This window comes from Platichthys flesus, chromosome 7 (assembly GCF_949316205.1).
Source record: "Platichthys flesus chromosome 7, fPlaFle2.1, whole genome shotgun sequence".
In the NCBI taxonomy this organism is placed as follows: domain Eukaryota; kingdom Metazoa; phylum Chordata; class Actinopteri; order Pleuronectiformes; family Pleuronectidae; genus Platichthys; species Platichthys flesus.
In genome coordinates, this window is record NC_084951.1 from 19344401 (window position 1) to 19367271 (window position 22871).

General features: G+C 44.9%; 1 protein-coding gene across 2 annotated transcripts in view; it reads left to right on the forward strand.

Annotated features, from left to right (window-relative positions):
- Positions 1 to 4702: 4702 nt before the first annotated feature.
- The window catches only part of LOC133957365 (metabotropic glutamate receptor 7-like), a 61931-nt gene continuing 43762 nt past the window's right edge, over positions 4703 to 22871 (forward strand). For both annotated transcript variants that reach the window (XM_062392908.1, XM_062392907.1), the window contains exon 1: positions 4703 to 6113. In XM_062392908.1, the coding sequence (XP_062248892.1) occupies positions 5610 to 6113 (504 nt within the window). In that variant the 5' untranslated portion in view covers positions 4703 to 5609. The remainder of the gene's footprint in view (positions 6114 to 22871) is intronic.

Here is a 22871-nt window from a genome sequence, read left to right on the forward strand (position 1 = left end):
TTTCTGTCAGGCAACTCGTCAAACCTACACGTGTTTGGCGTCTAGGCTCTGACTTCATCACTCCTTCAGACATGATTACATAGATATAATGAGAGTGAGTATTTATAACACCCCCCTCGGAGCCTACAGGCGGATGCTGGGGTGGTGCAGGGGTCGAATCGACCGGCGGCAATACTGACGCGGTAGCAGCAGGGGGGGCCGAGCGAAGGGAGTGACGGGAAATGTTTGCCGCTTAAATAGAGGGTGTCAGGGTGTCGTAAATTGTGGAGAATGAGACACATCACATAATCTGAGCGGTGAGGTGGGGAGTGAAGCAGATCAGCAGCGCAGCTCGGGTCGCCTGCCTGAACTAGCTTGCAAGCATTCGCTCTGTATAATTTGTTGGTTTGTGAGTTTGTTTGCGCTGCTGGTTGTCACATTTAGTTACAGTGTTCATGCTTCATCAAACTCACGTTCACCTGCTGGAGCTACCGGCGCCAAGGAGGTTATGCTTTTACCGCTGTCCATTTGTCTGTTGTTTCTGCAAGATCACACAGAAACTGCTGGTCGGTAAAGAACCTGTTATATATAAGTGCAGATCAGGCTTTAGGGGCTCTAACATTGCGAAAAAATTGTGTTTTTTCAACAAGATTTATTCTTGGTTATCGACAAAAAAAAAAAATGGAACTGATATCTGTGTCTGTGTGGGATTTGCTGCTGTGGGAAAAAACAGGGGGATGTTAGGTCTTGACGGAATAGTTGCTCTTCTAAGCTCCATTCAAGTTTCATGTCGTATACAAACATGAGAGTAGTATCAATCTTTCAGAACGCTGTGCAAAATAAGGGAATCAACATAGTTCCTGAAATGTCAAACTGTTCCTTTTACCTACACTCGGTTCCCTTAACATACGCTGAAGCTTGCCCGAGAGTAATTTGTCATTATTTTATGTGTAGTCCTGGAATAATTCAGGGGCTACTTAATGAGTTTTATATCTCCATTAAATTCTCCATTGGTTACTCACTTGTTTTCGCGTAACTGTTCTTGTATCCCACTGAAAAACGTCAGAGAACTAGAAATACCATTCCTTTATTGGAGCTAACACTAATGAAAGGTGAACTGGTCATCTGCACCTGTCTCTTCATCCTCACACAGACGTGTCACATCACTGCCGCCCACACATGAGGCACACACACACACACACACACACACACACACACGTGCGCGCGCGCCGAGAGGCAATGCTATGAGTCATTCCCAGAGGCTGTGGATAAAATCTCGTCCATCACAATGCACCATGAAGACACTTGCGATAGAATCATCCACGCCGGTCCAGAGCGGCTCAGCCGGTCGGCTAATTAACAGACACCAGGCGTGAGGCTCTTGCTATCCCAATCAAATTGGGAGCTAAAGTCCTCCTGGCTGGCTATCGCAGCTGCACCCACTTATCACAAGGATCCATTGGACCGTGTGGCCAGCTATCACAACAGAGGCCCCGGTCACACACTAATGGGGTCTCGGGAAGATTCCAGGACTGTGGGGGTGGGAGGTCAGCACCTTTGGAGCCATTACTGCCACATACCATGTAGACCCTCTGATCATTATCGCCACGCGGCTGGTTCCCAATCAGGAGCAGGTACCTGACACATCTGCGAGACACAGGAACAGCGGCAGCCGTAGGTTGACCTTCTTGGAGTTCTACTTTATCACATACGTTTTTCTTTTTTTGCTTATCTCAAAGGCCACACGCTCACATGTCCTCCTGATGCAGATTTGCCGTCGTATAACCGGTGAGTTTCAGAGATGCTCCAGGGACAAATCCTCCCGTTACTATGTGCTATTCGCTCAACTTATGTATTCCACAGGTCACTTGTGCATTATCCGTCTATCTTTCACATTTAAGGTTGGGAATGGTGACTAGGCTCACGGCAGCAGCTTTAGAGAGACATAATTAGAAGTGAGCAGGTATGACAGATGGATTAGGGTCATAATTGAAAGTGTGGTGAGTCTATCGTCCGGGCTGCGGTGCACCTGCATCGTCTTTGGAAATAAACAGCAGCAGAGGCAAGAATTTGTCGTCTCTCTCTTACAGCATGCCTGTGGAATTACAACACACAGGGTTTTTTTCTCCTCGCAGGAGCTGATGCTGCTTACAGTGATACAGAAAACCATAGATAGCCTGGTTTTATTATTCCAAAAGCAGATGGTACAAAATGAGACATGGGGTCCCAGCAGCTCAGTGACCTTCATGTTGCTAATCTAACATTGCCCCAACATTGATCTAACATTAACACCTCACCCCTCGCCGAATATGCATGACTCCAAACAGGCTGGTCGCTTCTGTGCTTTCGTACAAATCACCCCGACATGCAATTACCTCCTGCTCCGGAGTTATTCCTTTCCTGTGTATACGATGGGCCCCTCTCATTTGAGTCTGGGAATTAAAGAGGTTTCTAGGTTAATTAATGTGACGGACAGACCCCAATTGTGCCTCGTGTCAGCCCAAAAGGAAACCTTATTGCCTCTTGTCCTGAAGGTTGACTTTTTATTGTTCTTTGATTTGTCATTCTCTAAAGGAGCAGGCAGTGCCAGCCCTGTAATTGACTCGGAGAAGACTGCATCGAGCGGACATGCTACTGAAGGCTTGAAACCAAAGCTGTGGTTTCTCGTAGGAGCCCGGAAAATGTGTCGAGTAATTTTGTGCACCTCTGCCTTATGGAAACCATGGCTGTATTTGTTTGGTCAGCTATACTTCAAACCTACACCACATACAGGATACATTCTCACTCCTCCTTGCTTGTTGCTTCCCACTTCATCTCATGATGAAATTGAATTGGAATTTATCCCAGTGTGTGCGTGTGTGTGTGTGTGTGTGTGTGTGCGTGTGTGTGCACCCAATCCCATTGACAGTGTGTCTGCGTGAAAGTGAGGAACGAGGGAAAGAGAAGATCCAAACCGAAACGAAGCGTAATCTCGGTCTAGATCACACCACCACCCCCGGGGGAGAAGCCCCTTCTTCCTGGGGTTAGTCAGTGAATTAAATCGCAGTGAGGGCCCCATTTTTCAAAAGTAACCTTTCCATTGACAGTGTAAGTGGGAGTCAGGCGCTCAACGTGGAGTCCAGGCAGTGGAATTAGTGTCGTGCGTTGCGACACCAGTCTCTCAGGGTGTCATTTGTGGGGACTATTGCTGCATTTTTCCATTGCCTGCCTGCCTGTCTCAGTGTGCACAGAGTGGAGGAGGCCATCTGCCCACCTCCCCTTTCACGTTCCTCATTTCTCCCTTCAGCAGTCTCTTCCTAGCAGTTCCCACACAGTTTCCTTTAATGTATTTTTGGTGCATCTCATAAATTCCACAGCATGTGCACGCAGAACCATATTATCACCCTCGGATTTTTGGACATGCATGATTTCCCGATTGGAAGACATTCCTGCCATCGGTGCGGCGGATGGCGATAAACACGCTACATGGCAGGACTAGGCTGGAATTAATTTCTATGCAACTTAATTAGAAATTTGTCCATCCAAGTTTGTGATGTCAATAGGACACAATTCAATAAGCGGCACATTGCCCTTTCTAATCTTTTAATTGAACAGAAATTAATGAAACGGACATGTTCATAAAATTGAATTCCGTTCCTCATATTTTACCGATAAAGGAACTCTCTGATCAAGCGGCTTCACTGATTTATCCTATATCGTCCCTTCGCTGTTTCCTGTTACACACGATTTCCCATAGTGCCGCTGTAATTTTTCAACTCTGGCAGCCCTGCGGAGACTATTGTTATGGTGGCTGGTCCAGTCAGTTCTTTAGGTTACTTGGAAATGAAGGCGAAATGAATTATGTATCTACAGAGTGCTCAGCGGGCACCTCCTCTCACACTGTCAGCCTCCAAATGAACACAGCAGTCACTCATTCAGAGCCTGACCATCACTTCATTCTTAAAAAATGACAATTTGCTTTAAATCATCTCCCTGTTCAAAAAATTATATAAAATGATTGCCACAAATTGGCAAGTGAGTCCCTGGCTGGTGCGTGCACACGAAAACGAATTATCATAATCTGCTTGTTTGTAAACGCACCATCTGTGCAGTTAAATAGTTTGGTGATGATAGTGTTATGTTAAGAAGATGTGAGGGCTCCTTGCTGCTAAAGATGTGGTTAATTATCACCAGTTCGTGTGCCAGTATGTTGCCTGCATAGTGTGTGTGTGTGTGTGTTTGTGTGTGTCTGTGTGCGTGCGTGCACAGGATGAATCAGGAGTGTCTTCTGAAGAAGGGTTGCCTGGGAGACCAGCCTGGACCCCTACAAACGTGTCTGTGCTGCTCTCCTCCCCCTCTCCTCCCCCTCTCCTCCCCTCGCTTCCGTTTTTTTTAAAGGTGCATCAGTGATGGATCCAAAACAATTTAAGGAAAAAGGCACTTTTTAGTCGTCGGGTGCAGGTTCTTAATATACCTCCAGCCACTGATCTCCGTTTCATGCCTTCCACCGTCAGCGTTAGAAGAAGAAAAAAAACGCTGTTAGACTTTGTGAGTGCGTTTGCGCGTGTGTGTGCGTGCGTGTGCGCGTTTGATGGGGGAATAAAGGAGGGGATGGGAAACAGCGAGAGAGGGAGAGAGAGAGAGAGAGAGAGATTATATGGAGGCTGAGACGCAGCGCGCAGAGAAGAACAATTGTCTTATTTAAGTCCGTAAGTGCATGTGTTCGTCTTGTTTACCTTCTCGCTCGCACTGACGTGTGAAGACACTAAAGCTCCAACTTCCTGAAAATCCCGAAGTGATGCTACTTTTGTTGTTTTTCATTTTTTCTCTCCACCCAGCCAGCTGAGTGACGTCTCGCAAGGAGAAAGGGGGCTGAAAACTCGGCGCACGCAGTGAATCCCTCGCTGTGACTCATTCATTTTGTATAAACGCGACCGGTTGCGGAGACCGATAGAGCCCCGGCTGTAATGAGCTGGATCTCCTCCGTGCAGGCGTCTCAGTGAAGGCACGCTGCAGCTCCTCGCGGTATAGACGCGTTTTCTTTCCCCTTCTCTCCATCCATTTTTTCCGTGAGACCGTGGAGATGATATGCGCCCCTGGGAGACGAACACCACAGCCGAGCGAGCCATCCCTGCGCTCCCGTGGAGTTGGTCTGAGCGAGGAGAATGTCTCCCACTTCTGCTGGTTCTAACATCTAAGTGCTGGATTTGAGAGAAATCTGCTTTTTGAAACCACTACGCGTTAATCGTTAGGTTTCTGCCGCTCCGGGCTGTGAAGATATGCCAGTTATTAGCGGAGGCTTCGCTGTGTTTCAATAAGGCGCTTTGGTTTCGGCGTAAACGGACAAAATTAGGCCAGTTCTTCCGCGGCGGCTGTTCGTGCTCCTTCACTGATATTTTTATTTCTCATGGATGTTTCCTTCCTTATCGCGAAGGGACTGATTTCACCGTCTCTATTCAACAAGCTGCACTCGCGCCTGGCTGCAAAGCGATGGGCGCAGTTCGTCTGAGCCATCCACAGCGTCTTGGTTCCCCAGCTCCGCTTGTTGAATCTCCTCCCTGGTGACAGGAATGGGTTCGTATTAACAAAACTTAACTCTGGTTCTATCATCGGCGGATTGCAGACCCCATCCTTCCCTTAAAAAGTTCGCCATGGCTCGTCCCGGGGTGTGCGTGAAGCTGAGCACCGTGTGGAGAGCGCTTTGGCTCATCGGGACCGTGGTGGATTTCGCGCTGCCACAGGAGACTTACGCGCCGCATTCAATTCGGACTGAGGGCCACCTGACCCTCGGCGGACTCTTCCCGGTGCACGCCCGCGGGGCCGACGGCACACCGTGCGGGGACCTCAAGAAGGAGAACGGCATCCAGCGGCTTGAGGCCATGATGTACGCTTTGGACCAAATCAACCAGGACGATCAACTCCTACCCAACATTACCTTAGGCGCCCGGGTGCTGGACACTTGTTCGAGGGATACCTACGCGCTGGAGCAGTCTTTAACTTTCGTCCAAGCCCTGATCACGAAGGACACCTCCGACGTCAGGTGCACCAACGGGGAACCACCGGTGTTCGTGAAGCCTGAAAAAGTGGTGGGAGTCATCGGCGCCTCTGCGAGTTCAGTATCGATTATGGTCGCCAACATCCTACGCCTCTTCCAGGTAAAGTCTTTGAGCGTGTGCAATACTTTTCGCGTGGACACTGAGGATAGTCTTATAGCTGAAAAATGTTTTTTCGTGATCTATAATCAGCTTTAATGGGAAGCGAGTGACAGTGATGCGCCTCCTCACTGCTTCCAGTAACGGGAGGCAGAATAATGGGGATGCCAAGTGGTAAACCACCCAAAACCTTTTCTTAAATAGAAGAAGATTGTTGCTACAATAAACACAAATCTGCTGTTCGAGCCGATAACATGCATTTATTTTAACTTTTTTTCCATTTTTAATTCATATTACGCAATGGCAAATCCTCACAAAGAATTCTCTCCATGTAAATAAATGGAAACAAGAGGATTGCAAGGGCATTTCTTTTTATGTTACCCTCTTATAGTCTATGTGGATGAGACGGCTGAATGTGCTGCTGCGTGTTCCCGGTGGTGCTGAAAGAACAGCTCCCGTCTGTTCCAGCCTCACTCTGGAGTCTGGATGAGTGGGCACAGGCAGCCTGACACAATCACACCCAAACTCCACAAACCCCTCCTGAGAATAACAGGCCTTTTCCGTGTGATTGCACATGATTATATGAGCCTCCTACATGGCAAGACTGCAGGCATTTTATGAATTGTTTGGAACCTGAAAGCCGGGATTTATGGACTCGTTGGCTTGTTTTTTTATCTACGGGGTTCCCATGGTGCAATGAGGTGCTTTCAAACTGTCTGCGCCCTAATTGAGCTCGATGACTGCAAAGTAAATGAAATGAATCTGCACCACTAATTTCAAAATGAGTTAGCTCAGGGTTTATGGGAAAACACATCTCTATTCCTGTTGGCTGCGAGTCAACTAATGGAGTCGGCCCACTGCTGGCGCTGCAGTGGAATGGGAAACGCAGCAGGGTACCAGTGCAACAGATTAATTATTTATCGTGCATCTCCATAGCAAAATATCTATTAACTTGAAAATGTGGACACTTTTGCAAACATACACACTCCCCATCCGTTTGACTCGTGTGAAGAGAGCGGTGTTCGGTGGAGGAGGGTTACCTGAGCTGGAGCATCGGTGTTGATGCCAAAGCTTTGTGTTTGCAGATTGTAACTCGCCATCAAGTCATTTTGTTTCAGTTCAATCAGACAAACCATGGGCCTGGCTCCAAGGAGCTGTTCAAATGCCACTGTAAAACCTAAAAAATATTTAACATGCTTTTAGGAACCATCCCCAATGACTCCATTGGCCCCATTGGCTCTACAGACTGAGGGCCTTGACTGCAACCCTCAGCCTGCCTGTGGTTCTTCTTTATTCTTTGAAGACTGAGTTTAAATATTTAATTCTTTTATCATACCAAGTTAGTAAAAGCCTCCAGTCATGCTTTGAAGCATCCTCACCATACACTCCTAAGTTTGTTTCAGAATGCTTGTGTTGTAATTCTTCCTTTTTCAGGGCAAGCATGTGAAATTGGGAGGGTTTAACGGGAGAAAAAAACATCTTGTAATGCCCACTTCTCTTGCCTCCTCACAACAGGTGTAGCAGGATTTCTGTGAGTGTCAAGCTGTGGGAGTGGAGGTGTAGTCCATGTGTGATGTTGCACTGCAGCTCAGACTTTTTTAATCAAGCGTGAGGATTGTGTGGACTGACAGCGGTTGTCATGCGGCTCTGTCCATCACTCTGTGTTTCTTCGCGTTTCTTCTGATGCCAGGAAAGTGGATTAATCACCACGGCCAAATCTGCACACTCCAGGAAAGAAAAATTCGGTCTACCTCTGAATCTGTTTGCCCTTCAGCACACTCGTTTTTCTCCCTCCTCTGGTCCCAGTTGTGATGATAGGACGGATAATAACGATGATCAATTAAACATGAAGCAGCGTGATACTGTATAATCAATACATACCAGGAGTGAAAGCTCCCTGCCCATTTACTCTCATTAGTCTAACAGCATTTGATTAGTGTGTGGTCGCAATTACAAGTCTCTGAGATTGCTTTGAACTGCAATCCATCAAGTATCAAATGATTCCAGTCAAAAGTGTCAAAAGCTTGAGAGAACACCTGTTCAGGGATAATCAAAGAACCAAAGCTGATTTTTTTTTTTCTCCAATCAAAGTGAAAGAAACATCAAATGGGCTCAGTGCAGTGTTCAGCATCATGTCTTAGCTGATTCAAATTAGGATTGATTATTGGACACGCTGCATAACTAAGCAGTCTAATGAACTTTGCATTCATTCTTGTCCACTTGAAGCCTGCGGACAGTGACCTCTCCCTGAGCTCTCCTCCCACCTACTTGTCGCTTTGTTCTCCGTGAAGCTCATCAGGTCATTTTCTGTTCCACCCCTGTGATAAATGAATCATCTGGGAGGCTAAATAGTGATTGTAGATTTTATAGCCAGACGCTAAATATCATGGCTGTCTATTCAGGACATGAGTAGCTGCTCAACTGTTAATGCTGGGAAATTGACATGAGGGATAGATTTTTCTGAGGACCCGGGAGGGTTGATCAATACAGTTGCCATGGTGAGGCCGATTTGCTGCTAAGATGTTTTTATTTCACTGCCTTTCATGCTGTGTTGGAAATGAGAGGCAACAATGCCACAGGAGGAAAAAAAAAAATCAATCAGCCAAACTTTTGGATTGTTACCAGGAGCTATGATGTCTTGCGACTTTTGAAAAATCGTCCGATCCTTTGCCCTCTGCACCCGGCCGTGCTCGGGGAGAACAACGCTGCACCAGAGCAGACAGGGCAACTTTATCCATTTGTAAGTCCTGGCCTCTTGAATGAATCATGAAATAGATTTTTATCCAGATGACATTTACATCAGGGAATGCAGCTTGCTATCCTCTGTCACATCTCTTCTAAGACCAAGACAAAACTTTGTTTTGAATGCAGGTGAGCTCCGTCTCGCCCCCCTGTCTGGTGCAGCAGGCCCTTCAGATGAGCTGTCTAAGTGAGGCATTGACGTTGTCGGCCCTCATAGCCCTGACAGGCTCCGGCCGGATTTTTATCTTCTTTTCTTTCACAGAATCATATCTGTGATTGATTTGAAGGAGATTGAAGCCTTGCAGTGTGATCTGCGCAGCTGACACTGGTAAAGAGGGACACCAGAGGACTGTGTGCGTGTGTGTCTTACATAACAAGCTCTGAAAGTGACACCAAATGTCAGAGGTTAAATATGTTTTTTTTCTTCATACACGGTTGTCATTTGTTCACAGTTGTCATATGTACACAGATGCAGGAAGCGGCACAGCTCAATTAGTCACATCTCTGGTACTGTATTTAGCCCAATCGCAAGAGATATCACAGCTGTCAAGTATGCAGCATATGAGGAACTACAAACACACACTCTCCATGTACAAAGAGCTCCATTACTACTGCTGAAGGAAACTGTCTCATGGTTATTTCATGATCCACATCAGTGATGTTGGTTGTTGCATTTTCGCTCCATCATTTACTAATTGACTTTTATTCAGAGTGCGACTCTGTACATAATAACTTCATGAAAGAACGTTATACCAGTTTCTAAACCAACTTACTAAAAATGTTCACTCCCTTCCCTAAAAACGTTAAAAAGCTTAAACCAAACATTTCATGTTTTTGATCTTTTGTCCATGTTTAGAAACATGTTCTTATTACACAACAATCTTCACACGAAAAAAGACCCACACAAACACTGCTTTGTTGAGATAATAAAAGATTATTATAATTATCTACTATAGTAGTAGATATTAGTTAATAGTCCCCAGTTCTTTTATTCCTAAAGGACATGGCAACATTTTACCATAACTGGTCTTTCTCCGGTGGGGGTGAGGGTGTGTGGGCTGAGGTTTATTAATGGATTAGCTGTGTTGGCATGTCATGCATCATCTGTGAATGTGGTCATTCATAATAACACTATACATGTAGGGACAATGCTGCATATTATTGAAATCCAGGGAATGATCTCTTAATACCCACATCAATCATATGAACATAAGTGAACAGAGGTCGACTCCCCGAATAGTTAACATATGTAGGTGCTTTCTGTATGTGTATTTTTTTTCTTCTGTCGTTAATAATTCCCTGTTCGCACACAACAAAATGGCTGACCGTCTTTAAAGCGTTATTGAGTCATCAGTTACACTCACACATTCATGCAGATTTTATAGAAATGCTACTGATCATCATTCTCAGTCCTCGGGAATGAGAGCCTGCTGGTTTTCATTCCAGCCATTTAATCAGACGCTGACTTATGGCCCCGTCAGACCAAAATTGGCAAGGTGACATTTACACGGTTTCAAGGAGCAGGTGGGACAGGATATATTGTGGGCAGAGTTACAAGCACAACCAGCAGGTGTTAGCATGGATAAGAAGCTAACAATAGCATTCCACAAGTTGATCAGTTTCCACCGATTTATCAATGACATTATACTCTGCTCTGTCTTTCTTCATCAGGGTCCTTGTCCTTTCCAGCCACACAGCATGAACCCTCTTCTGCCGCTTGGGTTCTGTGAGCATGCAGTTATACAAACAAGGATGCAAACAATCAATAGGTACTTAAGGGGAGGTCAATCCCCCCTGCTCTATCCAATTGGCTGGATATCGTTGAATCACGATCATTTCGCAGGTCACAGTTGAATCAGATTAAGCTGTGCGAGAAGCCGACAAGGTGAGACTTCCAAATGATGGGGAGCTAATTTATGACGTTGGATCTGTGATGAAGGGGGGGGGGGGGGTGTATTTACCTGAATTTATCAGGCTGAACAGAATGGCAGCAGGGCAGAGTTTAAAGACCAAACAGCTGCTGATCTAGTGAGGGGAGGAAATGCATAGGTTTCACGGTAGAAACGTATGGAGACAAAACTAAATAAATAAGAATAGACTGACAGGGCGGCGCAGTGCAGTGATTACCACGGTCACAGCAAGAAGGTTCTGCGTTCAAATCCCGGCCAGGGGCGTCTCTGCGTGGAGTTTGCCAGTTCTCATCGTGTCTGTGTGGGCTTGTTCCAAATACTCCGGCTTCCTCCCTTAGCCTACTTCAAAGACATGTGGAATTGGGTTATGTTAATTCTAATTTGTGTGTAGGTGTAAATGTTAGGGGTCATTTGTCTCTATGTTATGTTGGTCCTGTGACCTGTCGAGGGTGTACTCCACCTCCGTCCCAATCTTGACTATGGTCGGCTCCATCTCCCCCATGACCCTCAAACGTAAGCAGTATAGATAATGAATGGAAAACTAGAATGGCAGTAAATGGAGCGTATGCCACTGCCAAGGCCACCAGTCCCTTTAAATTCAATCAAGCAGCAGCAAATGGCACACACTCTTCGACATCAACATGACAGATCCTCTTCCCATCAAGATCCTTTCAGTATTTCCTGGGAAATCTGGGAAATTGTCAAAAGATATACACAAAGCTCCTGGAGCTGCCCCAACATTTAATTGGTTCTTTTTGGCCCGTGTACCAACCTTCAAGCAAGTTTCGTGGAAATCCGTCCGGTAGTATTTGTGTAATCCTGCAGATACACAAACAGACAAACAGACAGGAGTGAAAGCATAACCTCCTTGGCAGAGGTAACCGCATAAAACCGGAGCAGGAACTGTGCTCCAGTAATTAATCTGATAACCACACAAAGAAATGTTTGCTTCACTCTGATTCCCCAAATGTCCCTTCATTTAGCCTTTTAGGTAGAAACAGTGTTGTGAAGGAGCGCTGTTGCCCTCAGCATTCAGGGGAGTAGGTGCAGTCTATATACACACACGCAAACACAATGCAGTGTGAGCCGCTGATGCAATATTAATAAAATGAATAAAATATCCCTGTGTCAACCAAGTTGTCATTGGTGCTGACATTGGGTCATTAGGTCAGCTGCATGCCACGGGGAGAATATGAGAAACCATGCACGCCTGATATTAAGGTCTTGGCTATTCCCACAGGCCTTGGGGGGATGGTGCACTTGATTATTCAGCTACATAATAACATGCTATATGAATAAATGTTTCTCAATGGAACGAGGGCTGGTAAACTCTCATTTGTGTTCCGACATATTCGAGTTTGTAGCCTTGTAATGATTCTATCGTAGCTGGTAAATATTGATTCAGCTTGTGTAATGCAGGGCCATCCCTCATTAATGCTAGGGGTGTGGGGTCTTAGCTTGACGATTGTGGCAGCTTGACTCTCCCACTCGGGTTATTACACACATTTTCTCCTTTTGCATCAGAGGGGGAGGAGGGCACCTGCTTAACAGCTTAGCTCCGCTCACAGTGAGGTCACACCGGCATTCCTTCAAAGTGTATTGTCAGTGTGGCTGTTAAAATGTGGCCAGAATAGCGCTCTTAGACTTTGCTGGACGTTTTCTGGGGTTTATCTGGGCGAGCAGAGTGAGCAGGAGAAGCAGAAACCCCATTACATCCGATCCTCTTACAGAGATGAGTGGAGAATCATGAGCAGGTCTCTGCTGGCTGCAGGTCTTAACTCATTCATCTTACAATCCCATTTTTAAAGGGGTCAGTGTTGTGAAGTGTGATCCATGCAACATTATGGACAGAGCCTGGATCCCGAAGTTACTCAACCATAGTGGACTTCTGCACCGTTGAACTTAATAACATTCAAGCCGCTCTTTCACAGCAGAAGATCTCGTAAGGGCTCAAAATGTTTTCATAGATCGATGAGAAATTTGCCTTTTAAATTTGATCTGTTTTGTACCATTGGCAAACACAGTTTCTCCTTTCCTGGTAAATGAGTCAAGTGAATTTGTTAGAAGGCTGCTTTTAGAGCTGCCAGTGAGAGTGTCTGCCGCTTCAAAAGGAGGAGGATGCCGCATGGCTCCTCTTAGACCTGGGTTCTGTGCTTTGTTCTCGGTTTGATTGCTTTCTTGCCATTTTCCACATCCCGCTCGGGAATCACAAGGCACCTCAGAAATTACACTGCACTTCACACTAATCCTGTGGATCTACTTCTCACGGTGAATTCCCTCTCAACACATAAAATAAAGTGTTGCCCCTGTTTTCTTCTGTCTGCTTCCTTTTTCCTTGAAGTCCAGCATATTTGAAGTTCTCCTTCTCAACATTGATAAGCAGTATGATACACACGTTTGGAACACATTAAAATGTATTTCCTCAGATGTTAATAATGTTATCAACATTTGCGTAGACGGTGTAGTAACAGATAATTGGAAGGAGAAGTAAAATGCAAATAGCCTAATTATGTAAACTATGTCTTCATAGATATTACTAACTAATCTCAATTGTCAGGGACTCACCAAAATCATTAGGATTCATCCTCTGGAGATCATGAACGTCCAAATATTTCTAGTTTCATGGCAAAACATCCAATAGTGGTTCAAATGTCCGGACCAAAGATAGTCTGGACCAAAGCGGTGGATCGACAAAAAAAACATGTTGAAGTTCAGCACATATTCTGTGTCTAGATCCCACTCACGCAAGAGCAAACTGGGCCAATGCATGATACAGTAGCCCACATCCTCAGTCTGTGGCAACCGCTAGATTCCTCATGGAACACGACCTTGGCACGTCTCTCTCTCTAATGATCTGTGGATGCACTTTTAGATCAAGTACCCTCGAGCTGCAGAAATGCTCTTATCCGGTTTCCATCCTACCAAGGCTAAACTGGCCAAGGATTTACCCCAACATCAACCTGACTCGGAGTACACACTCGCCAGCTGTCTAATACGTCATTTTTAACATGCTTCGCTTTATGCACTTGTGGTTTTGCAATAATAAACACCCAGAGTGACGCACTCAATATCGACCCGATCCTGTAACTGCTATATTCAGCATATGTCTCGAAGATTGATTGTCCCTCAGACATATGTAATGTGTTTGCCTTCTCTAAGTCATTGGCCTGACGTCTAATATTTTACTCCAGAGGAGTTCAAAACTTCCGTCTCATGACAGATGGATCCGCTGGAGAAAAAAAAATCCACCTTGAGCAGTGATAAGGATTAGTCTCTGAAAGTCGAGATGCTTTTTCCTGATTTACTTTGATGATCTAACCAAAGTCAAGAGATACCACTTGACTTAAGTCTCAACGGCACAACTTGTATTAAACGCTGGATGTTAGTACTTCTATATGTTTGTTTGCCGAGCAATATTTAATCTGTGTTTGTTTGTTTTGTGCTTATTGTCTTCTTGGTTGTCTCCTGCTTCTCATTTTCTAAATTAGATTTCAGCGAGAGGAGTTTTGGGTAAGGAGGGAGGTGGTAGGATTCGCTATATGAAAGTTCTGAATGTGTGGTTTGTCCACCGCATACTGAACACAACGCAACAATCCCTCAAAGAACTTTGTGCAGTCGTCTGTCCACTTTCATAGGGACAGGAGGTGCTTTTGTCACATGGCAGTCTCGCTGTCCCTGGAGTCCGGTGGCACGAGGCTGTGGTTGGGCTGCATGCCCATGTGAGGGCCCTAATGTAGATAGGGCATGCCACTGAAGAGCAGCAAGAAATAGACACAGTCACTGCATGCCAGCTTGAGCTGCAAGAGACGGAAGAGAAAACACAACAGTCCCTCTGCTCCAGTGTCTGTGGTTTCTCAGTTACGTCGAGTGGTATCCAACCATGCAGATACAGTCCTGTTTCGTTTTATGTGCCCTGCTTTTGACGATATTTCTGAAAACAAATTGGCACTTGATCCGGTTGAGAGTATGTTTTTTTTTTTATTTTCACCTTCATTGCACTGGAGTTGTGACAGGAATCTTAGAGGCGCATAGTGCGGCAAGTAGCAATAAAATGACACAGTTAAATGGCACTCAGAGGGGGAACCCCCAAGGCCCAACACTCCCATTCATTCGATCTGGATTTTTATTTGGATCTGCACCAAATTACACACGCATTTATACATCAGTCCCCTAACTATCCCTGATATCTTTGGTCATCTAGATCCATCAATTATTCTTAAAAAATCAATACAAACGTTGAAAAAAGAGCGTCTATCTCATAATGTTAAACAAAAATAGAAGAATTTCCTGGTTCTGCTCTCTAATCTTTCGGCTTCCCTTTCATTAGTTTTTGCATAGTCCCGCTAGCATACATAGACAAAATATAACCACCTTGGTTGATGTTTAAAAAAGAACTTCCGTTACAACCACAAATTCTGCAAAAATAGGGCTGCAAGTAAAGGTGCAGCACTATTGTCCACTAAACCACAGTCCAGTGCAGTAGAACATGTTTTTACAGTTACAATCCTCATAATGCAGAAGATCTGGTCTTGTGAATGTTAAAATATGTGTAATAGGATGTAAATATTATTTATGCTATGCTAATGTGGAATAAATCATAGTATTTGACTGTTACTTGTAACAAGCTGGAGCGAGTTTTGAAAAACATGTATTTTGAAGAGTTATTTACTCAATAACAAAAACATGTATTATAATATTTTATCAGCGTTAATGTTGTGTTTGCATAATTGTATATTACATTTTTTTTTTACAATCCCTTGCCAATGTCGGAAATCTAAGCCTAATTTAACTGTGTGCGTGTGTGTGTGTCCATATCTCTACAGACAAGTGATTTATAAGAAATGTTAAATTCACTGTCTGTGCGTGTGTGCGTCCAATGCATTTCTACATGTCTCAGTGATGTCCTGGCCCAGTGTGCACTCTCACAGCATTTATATAATAAACTGTCATCAGGATTCCCCGACTGTCCTTCAGTCGTGTTATTGTGGCAGGGACTGGGGGTGCAGCAGCCCGGTTGCTAACAACAGATATTAATATATTGACATTATATCGGCCTGACCAATCTGGACCTTTAGAGGGTTACAGAATTATTAGAGCGCCACACAGGCTTTGGGTTGTTACGCTCAAATACCTGTTGATTTTTACATGGCACGTTGTGGAACTTGGAATTTCATTAGATCCATTTTGTCATATTTTTGGTGAGTGAGTTTTTCCTCCTCGTCTGGCTGGATGTGCAGTGGTGTGTGAGTGTGTGCGTCTGTGTGTTCTGTTGAGCTTGAAAAGTATACTGTGCAGCGGGAGCCAGAGCATCCTTACAAAATCTGTTGAAAGGATTACTGTTTTCAGATGCAAATCCCGTAGGATTCCAAGTGCTCTCCGAAACGCCTCCAAGTGACAGTTCCATTGATTTGGGGGAAGACCTCAATCACCACTGACATTTTACAAATTAGGGAAGCTCTCTCCTTTCAAACGAGGCTGCTTAAACGACAATTGACTACCGGGCGAGAGCTATTGATGACAGACTATAGTGTTTTTTAACTGCCTCATCAGAGCTGGAGCGTACACATGTGGCCCAGAGAAAGGCTACGCAGATCAATAGCATGTCATTTGTCAATAGAAGATGCATAGAGGTGTAATTCGCTCTCTACGTGGAGGTCGAAGGCCAATCGGATGGGATATTTGCAAGTAGATTTACTCGGGCTTCTGGAAATAAAATCCATCCATTTGCTGCAGCTGCCAGTCAAACCTTTATCTCCCCGCACTGCTGCGAGTAGAGAAAATAAATTACATTACTTTTGTACAATCTTGATCAAAAACCTCCATCAGTTTTGTTCAGTTTTCATACTGCGGCTGATGGTTGTCTTGTCAGAAACCTGCATATGCCCTGATCACATTGTTGGGACAGAAATACGTTTGAATAATCACATTATGGGATTTCAGCCCCCCCCCCCCCCCCCCGAGGTTTACCAGCACATTTCAGGTGAACGTTGGGCAGGAAGTGGTTACGACTCGGCTAGATTCGAGACTGTCCTCCCAAGAAAAAGGAAAGCATTGCTAATTCCAGCGAATGCCCCAGAACAACAACTGTTTGCAGTTAAGCAGTAAACCTCTGTAGCAGCTGCCGTAATTATCACACTTGTCCTTTGGAAGTAGGGCGGTGTTGTTATAGAGCAACAAGGAGCAGAGAGCAGGGAGGTCGATGCGGTTGAGTGAAAACACGGTGATGTTGTCCTGTCAACTGTGGCATCGGCTCACAAAACACTCGCACTGTATGTGCTGTTCCAAGGGGGGCAGTTACAAAACGACATATGCTGCAGATTGATTTGAAGGTCTTGTTGGCTGAGGCCGCAGGTAATAAATGTTAGTCCACATTAGTGTTTGCATGTTCCCTTTATTGCATTAATCATTTACCCTTCCTCTAGGGACAGATGAGCTGGTCCCCACAAGGTAGTTTCTTGTGTTGGTTTCCTGTAAGGAGGGGAAAGAGTTGAGGTTAGCATTGTGGTTGTGGCTGTGGTTAATCTAACGTGTGTATGTCTGTCTACACTGTCACATAATGCGGACTTCATTATGGGGCCAGAAAGTCTCCATAACGTAAAGGTTAGGTTAGGTGTTAGAGAAGCAGTAGTTCTTGTTAAGGTTAGAGAAAATGCTGGTGTCTAAGTAGAAAAGATATTTGTGTCTGTTAACATGACCCCTGTGTCAAGAGATTATTGAGTCATAAATTATTGCCAAGTCTTGGGGAGCAGTATGACAGATTGCACGTTGCTTCTTGAACAATCAGTGTTTGTCGTCTTTTACAACGCGCTTGTCATCACTGGAAAGGGAGTGCATGTGCGACTGACTTCCAGAGCCTCCTGGTTTCCCCCTGTAATCCTTTGAGGAAACATTAAAAGGCGGGAGGAGCCACAGCTTAATGAACCTTTCCTCTGTTTCACAGTTCCAACATGCGACACCGAGAACATCCTTCCTCCTTGGCAGAGCACTGTCAGCTGAGCTCAATGTCACAGAGATGAAGAAAGATCAGACATGCTAGTCTCCCTGTTCGGATGTTATGAGGCGTTCCCAGATGTGGTGTAGGTTCTGGTCCACGATGACACACAACATGAGAATAGGCTGATATTGTGTAGTCTGACCCCCACAGAGTCTACAGGAAATGAATGTGTTTCAATGTAATGTCCTAAGAAGTCATGGAAGCGTGTTAGTGTGAAACCCTCAGGGTGGTGATAATCCTGCCCTCTCAGTGCTCAAGCAATTTTCCAGTTACTGTGCACATTTGGAAACACGCTTTCGTATTTAGAGAAACCCTCCACAGAGAACCGTCCATGAGACAGACGTGGTTTTGAACAAACAACAAATGAACCTAAAGTCAAGAACTAAATGAGCACTCACTCTATGGGTCATACTGCCACTGGCTTGGAACAGCCTGTTTACCACAAGACTTTGATGTGTTTATATGAAGTGAGTCACCTGACCTGTGATTATGTGTTTTTACATCCCGGACATATGCAGCTCACATAATACTATCTTGCTTCAGTACTGTATTCACGGGTTTAGCTTCAGTAATAGTGCTACAGGGGAATTTTCCTTCTCTGAACCCTGTCATCATTTCTTTTATGTTTTATGTATTTGGATTACTCTCTGAAATACTTCTGCTGTCGAGAGCTATGGGTTCTTGAAAACAAGCTGGGGATTTAAATCTCCTTTAAATTCAAAAGTATTTCAACGCGTTTCATCAATGTTTTTTTTTCTCGTGGATGATCAATGAACCGAGACGTATAAAAGCCTTGTTTTCTGATCTTTTATATATATATATATATATATTAAGGGTGTTGTTGTGTTTGTGTTTACTTCAGTTCCTCTGACAGATAGTGTTATTAGCAGAGATGAGATGCAGGAGGTGTGTTGAGAAAGATGCCTGGTAGTGCTCCTGTTGAAAATAAAGATAACCCTTCAGTAGTCGTGTGTGACAGTTCCATTGTATTTGAGTATGGCCCATTCCTGTTACAGCTGGTTAACTTGTCTGAGGGTAATTGTCTGATCTGGTGTCTGTTGCGCATCTCTGATTCTGCCTCTGAAAAACATGTCAATGCGCTGCCTTCTGACACTTTGTCTCACTGCGAGTGGAAGTTATGTGAAATGTGCGTGTCACAAAAACACATTCCCCATAAATCTTCCCGGTCCATTAGTCGAGACACTTGCTTTGATGAATCATAATCTCGGTGAGAATGAGAGTCTGTTTACACAGAATAGCTCCATCCAAGAGACTGTGTCCAGTTTCTCCAGAGTTGGCAGGTTATTCAGTGCGGCACTGGAAAAAGCTTCTTGTGCTCGATAAGTGGACAATTGCCCATTGTTCTGGCTGTGCAGCGGAGCCAGTGTGTTGCTGAGAGGACTACCAGATCAGAGGCCAAGTGATGCACCACACCAGCAGCACAGAGCAGAACAGAGAGCCCATGGCAGGCCAGGTCACGATAGGACAAAGGATCATTCTCATCAGAGAGAGCCGCAGGGTGGATGGCAGACGTTCGGAGACTTTAATAAGTCTCCGAAATTCTGCAGCAGTCACCCCACTATGTAGCAGCAAAGAGAATGGCCCATGTCTATGTCCGTGACAAATTTCATGGCGATCCATCAAATGGTTGTCAACATATTTTAGTCGTGAGCAAAGAAATGACAGACGGACATTGCCATCCACAGATCAACGCTAGCGATCGTGACTAAATAGCAGATTTGAAAACAACAATTTTTTTTAAAACTAATAGAATCAGGAAAGCTTCAGCTGTCGCTTTTAGAGAATTTTTCCACTTTCTATTCTGTTGCCTCGAGCAGCCAAGTAATTATAAATGCAGCAGTCAGAATTTTAACCAGGAAGGGACCATCCAGGCTTAATGTTGGCTTCACATCCTTGTTTACAAGATTTAAAGTTAAACCTCTGATCAGAACATTTATTTCAACATGAATCACAGTGAGATCCTCAGGCTGTTGCGCCTGTCCCCTGTCGTCTAGACAGAGGAGGTTAGGAGACTGTGCTTTTGCCATTAAAGGACCCAGAGACTGCAGAGTAGAAGGGCTTTAATGCCCTGAAGTGAGCCTCCCATGCTGTGGCTACACTTCCACTGAAAAACACTACCAATGGAATACATAGGGTTAAAAAATGGGGACCAATTAGAGTCCAAGATCTTTCTGTCAACTCACAGTTGTCTCTTTAAACAATTTTGTAGCAATGTTTTGAACGTTTAATCCGTTTCTGCATTTTTTTATAATATTTTTTCTGTCGTTTGCTTTTCCACTTCAATTTAATTAGTTCTCTTGTGACTGTTTTTCTGGGTTTTTAAAGTTCCTTTTATAGATTTTATTGTTGTTATCTCAGTTTTTGCAAAGTCACCAAGTATGAATATTTTACTTTGAATGTCAGTTTAAAAAGCTAATTCTGCTTATTTCCTGTAACAGATTACTATTGCTGGAGCGTTTATTAATCTGCCCATTCTTGTTCATCTTCCCTGACACAGGTCCAGACGTGCTGAGGCTGGATTTTGGTGTGTGTAGTGAAAAGCAGGTGTGGCTGTTAGGATAACACTGAAAGAGTTCCAAGGCATCATCGCAGGCGACACCGACTGAGAAAATGACATTCTGCTCTGTGCCAAACCAGTACATGCGGTATATCCGGTACATATATCTCCAGTCGGTGGGGCTCAGTCCCAGTAACAGAAGGAATAGGATATCTGTGATATTTTCCACTGCTGTGATCAGTGTGTAATTACATGGCCCTGCTAAAGAATTCTTTGTGAGGAGCAGACAGAGAGGAGAGATAAGATTGAAGAGCCTCACCCTCATTGTCTGCACTATTAGGGGAGAAATGGGCCTGGAGATGATGCTCTGTTGAGTCAGAGGAGAGAGAGCTATGCAGGGAGAGATGGGGGGGGGGGGGGGGGTAGTACAGAGGGAATCATTGGGATGCAGGTCAGAGTGTTGCAGGTGCACTACTGACAATGAATGTGTCAGGCCCTGCTTGCTCCAGGTGTAGGTTGGAAAAAAACACGCACCTATGCTCGCTCCGTGGTGAATGATGTGTCGGGGCCATATTAGGGTTGGACGGTGTAATGAGGCAGAGCTTGTATAGAACAATACCTGCAGCTTAAACGAGAACATTTGTATTCCGATGGCTCTCGTGAACGAGTGCTCTTGTCCTAGGTATAATATGCATGCAGATTTCAGTTTGGGTTTATTGATATTTCATATTTCTCCGAGAAAAAGTAAAGTTTCCATCCAGGCTGCAAGGAGCGCCGTAGAGATAACAAAGCTGTGTCCAGTGCACTTTGCAGTCAGGAAAAATCAATGCAGCCATCTGTAATGTGAGACCCTGTGGATATGAAGGCATATATTTGATAACACTTAGTCATAAACCCGCAGGCTGAGTTTTATTCTTACTGTGAGTTGAGCTTCTGTCGCACCTGGAGAGAGCACACAGCAGCGGCTCGACGATAAGGGATGTTGGACTGAACTCCATTGTTCTCTGCTCTGTCTTGTGCGAAGCCTGAATCGGAGGTTACAATGGAATGACTTTGTGTGTTGCCGCGTGTGGGCTCCAATTGCAACATGTAATCTACACCTTTACACCACTGGGTGCAGACTCTCCAGTGAAGCTTTGAGACCTGTTGGGAAACGCTTTTTACTTTGAAATGCCGATAGAGTTGGAATAGCAGTCTGTTTAGCAGATGGAAAGATGGAGGTCGGTCGGGTTCCCTTTGTGAGCTATCCACACTTTCCTCCCACGCTTCGGCTCTACTCGACTGTGTGGCTCTCCTGGTCAAATATCTGATTTGTGAGTCATACCTAGCCTCTATACCCATGGAGAAACATGCTGGTTGTCTTAAAATACACTCTGGCAGTGCAGCCATGCAAGAGCTCAGGCCCAGCACAGAGGACTGGGGCCGCCCAGGGGACTGGCATGGAGCGAACAGGAGAGACGGAGGGTGAGGGAATCGACGGGGAAAAAAGAGGAGTGGGTGGAAAGAAGGAGACGGTGGAAGGTCGCGTTAGATAAAGGATTATGAAAGCCTAACTTTCTGTCATGCAACAGCAAGGCTAGTTCAGCGGTGTGGGCAAGTCTAGAGGGAGGTGTTTGTGATTCCTGCAGCAAGAAAGCTGCAAAATACAGTGAGCATCCAGAGAAGGTAAGTTTGTGGTAGGAGTGTGATGGGAGGCCAGCTTTGGTAAGGTGGAGAGGGAGAAAGTACAGTAGGTGCTTGGTGGAAGGAGAATCAAACAAATATCTGATCTCAGTCAAATACCAGGTTGAGGATAACAATGTCAGCTTGGGTTATATTTACCACCAGAGCTACTGGGAGCTACAAGGTTGCCGTTGAAGGTTGGCTGAACAAAGCACAAGGTCTCTGTCACTGGAGACTGATCCTGTGTCTTATGTTGTGGTAGTTACAGCTAAAGCACAAAATTATTGAGCATATGTTTTGTCTCGTCTGATAATTCAAGTCAGCAGTGAGTTTCTCATTATGTACGAGTGACCATGATGTTTAAGCTGCACAAGCTGTTTAATCCACGACTGTGTTGATTCTAGTGATGAGCAAACTGAATTATCACACAACTCTGCAGTTTCCCCTTTAATAGACAAAGTATTTCAGTGTCTTTAAGCAAACTTTACCATTTGTCATTAGCCAGTGGCAGATGAACACACTGGAACATTTCAGCAGCTCCAGCACCAGATGTTTTCTCAGGACTTGGTGGGAAACAGAGCTAACGGAGCACTCACACGCACATGTTGGAGGCTTCGACAGCGCCGCGGCTCATTCACTTTAAATGGGGAGATGTTATGCATGGCCAAACAGCATTGTGGTTCCGTGGCTTAATTTTGCTTTTGCTGCGTAAGATAGAAGTTCCGAAAAAGCTCAACTTTTCACAGTGCACGCATCAGCCAATCAAATGCCCAAGAGCAGGCCAAGCCAATCACCTCATGCAAATGGAAATACAGGGCCAGCCTGACATCAAACATCAAAATGAGGATGGGGAGAGGAGGCAGAGGCTGCTGCCTACTTCCCTATAGCATTGCATGGACAGCTGGCATGGCTATGTTGGCATGAAAGCCAGCTAT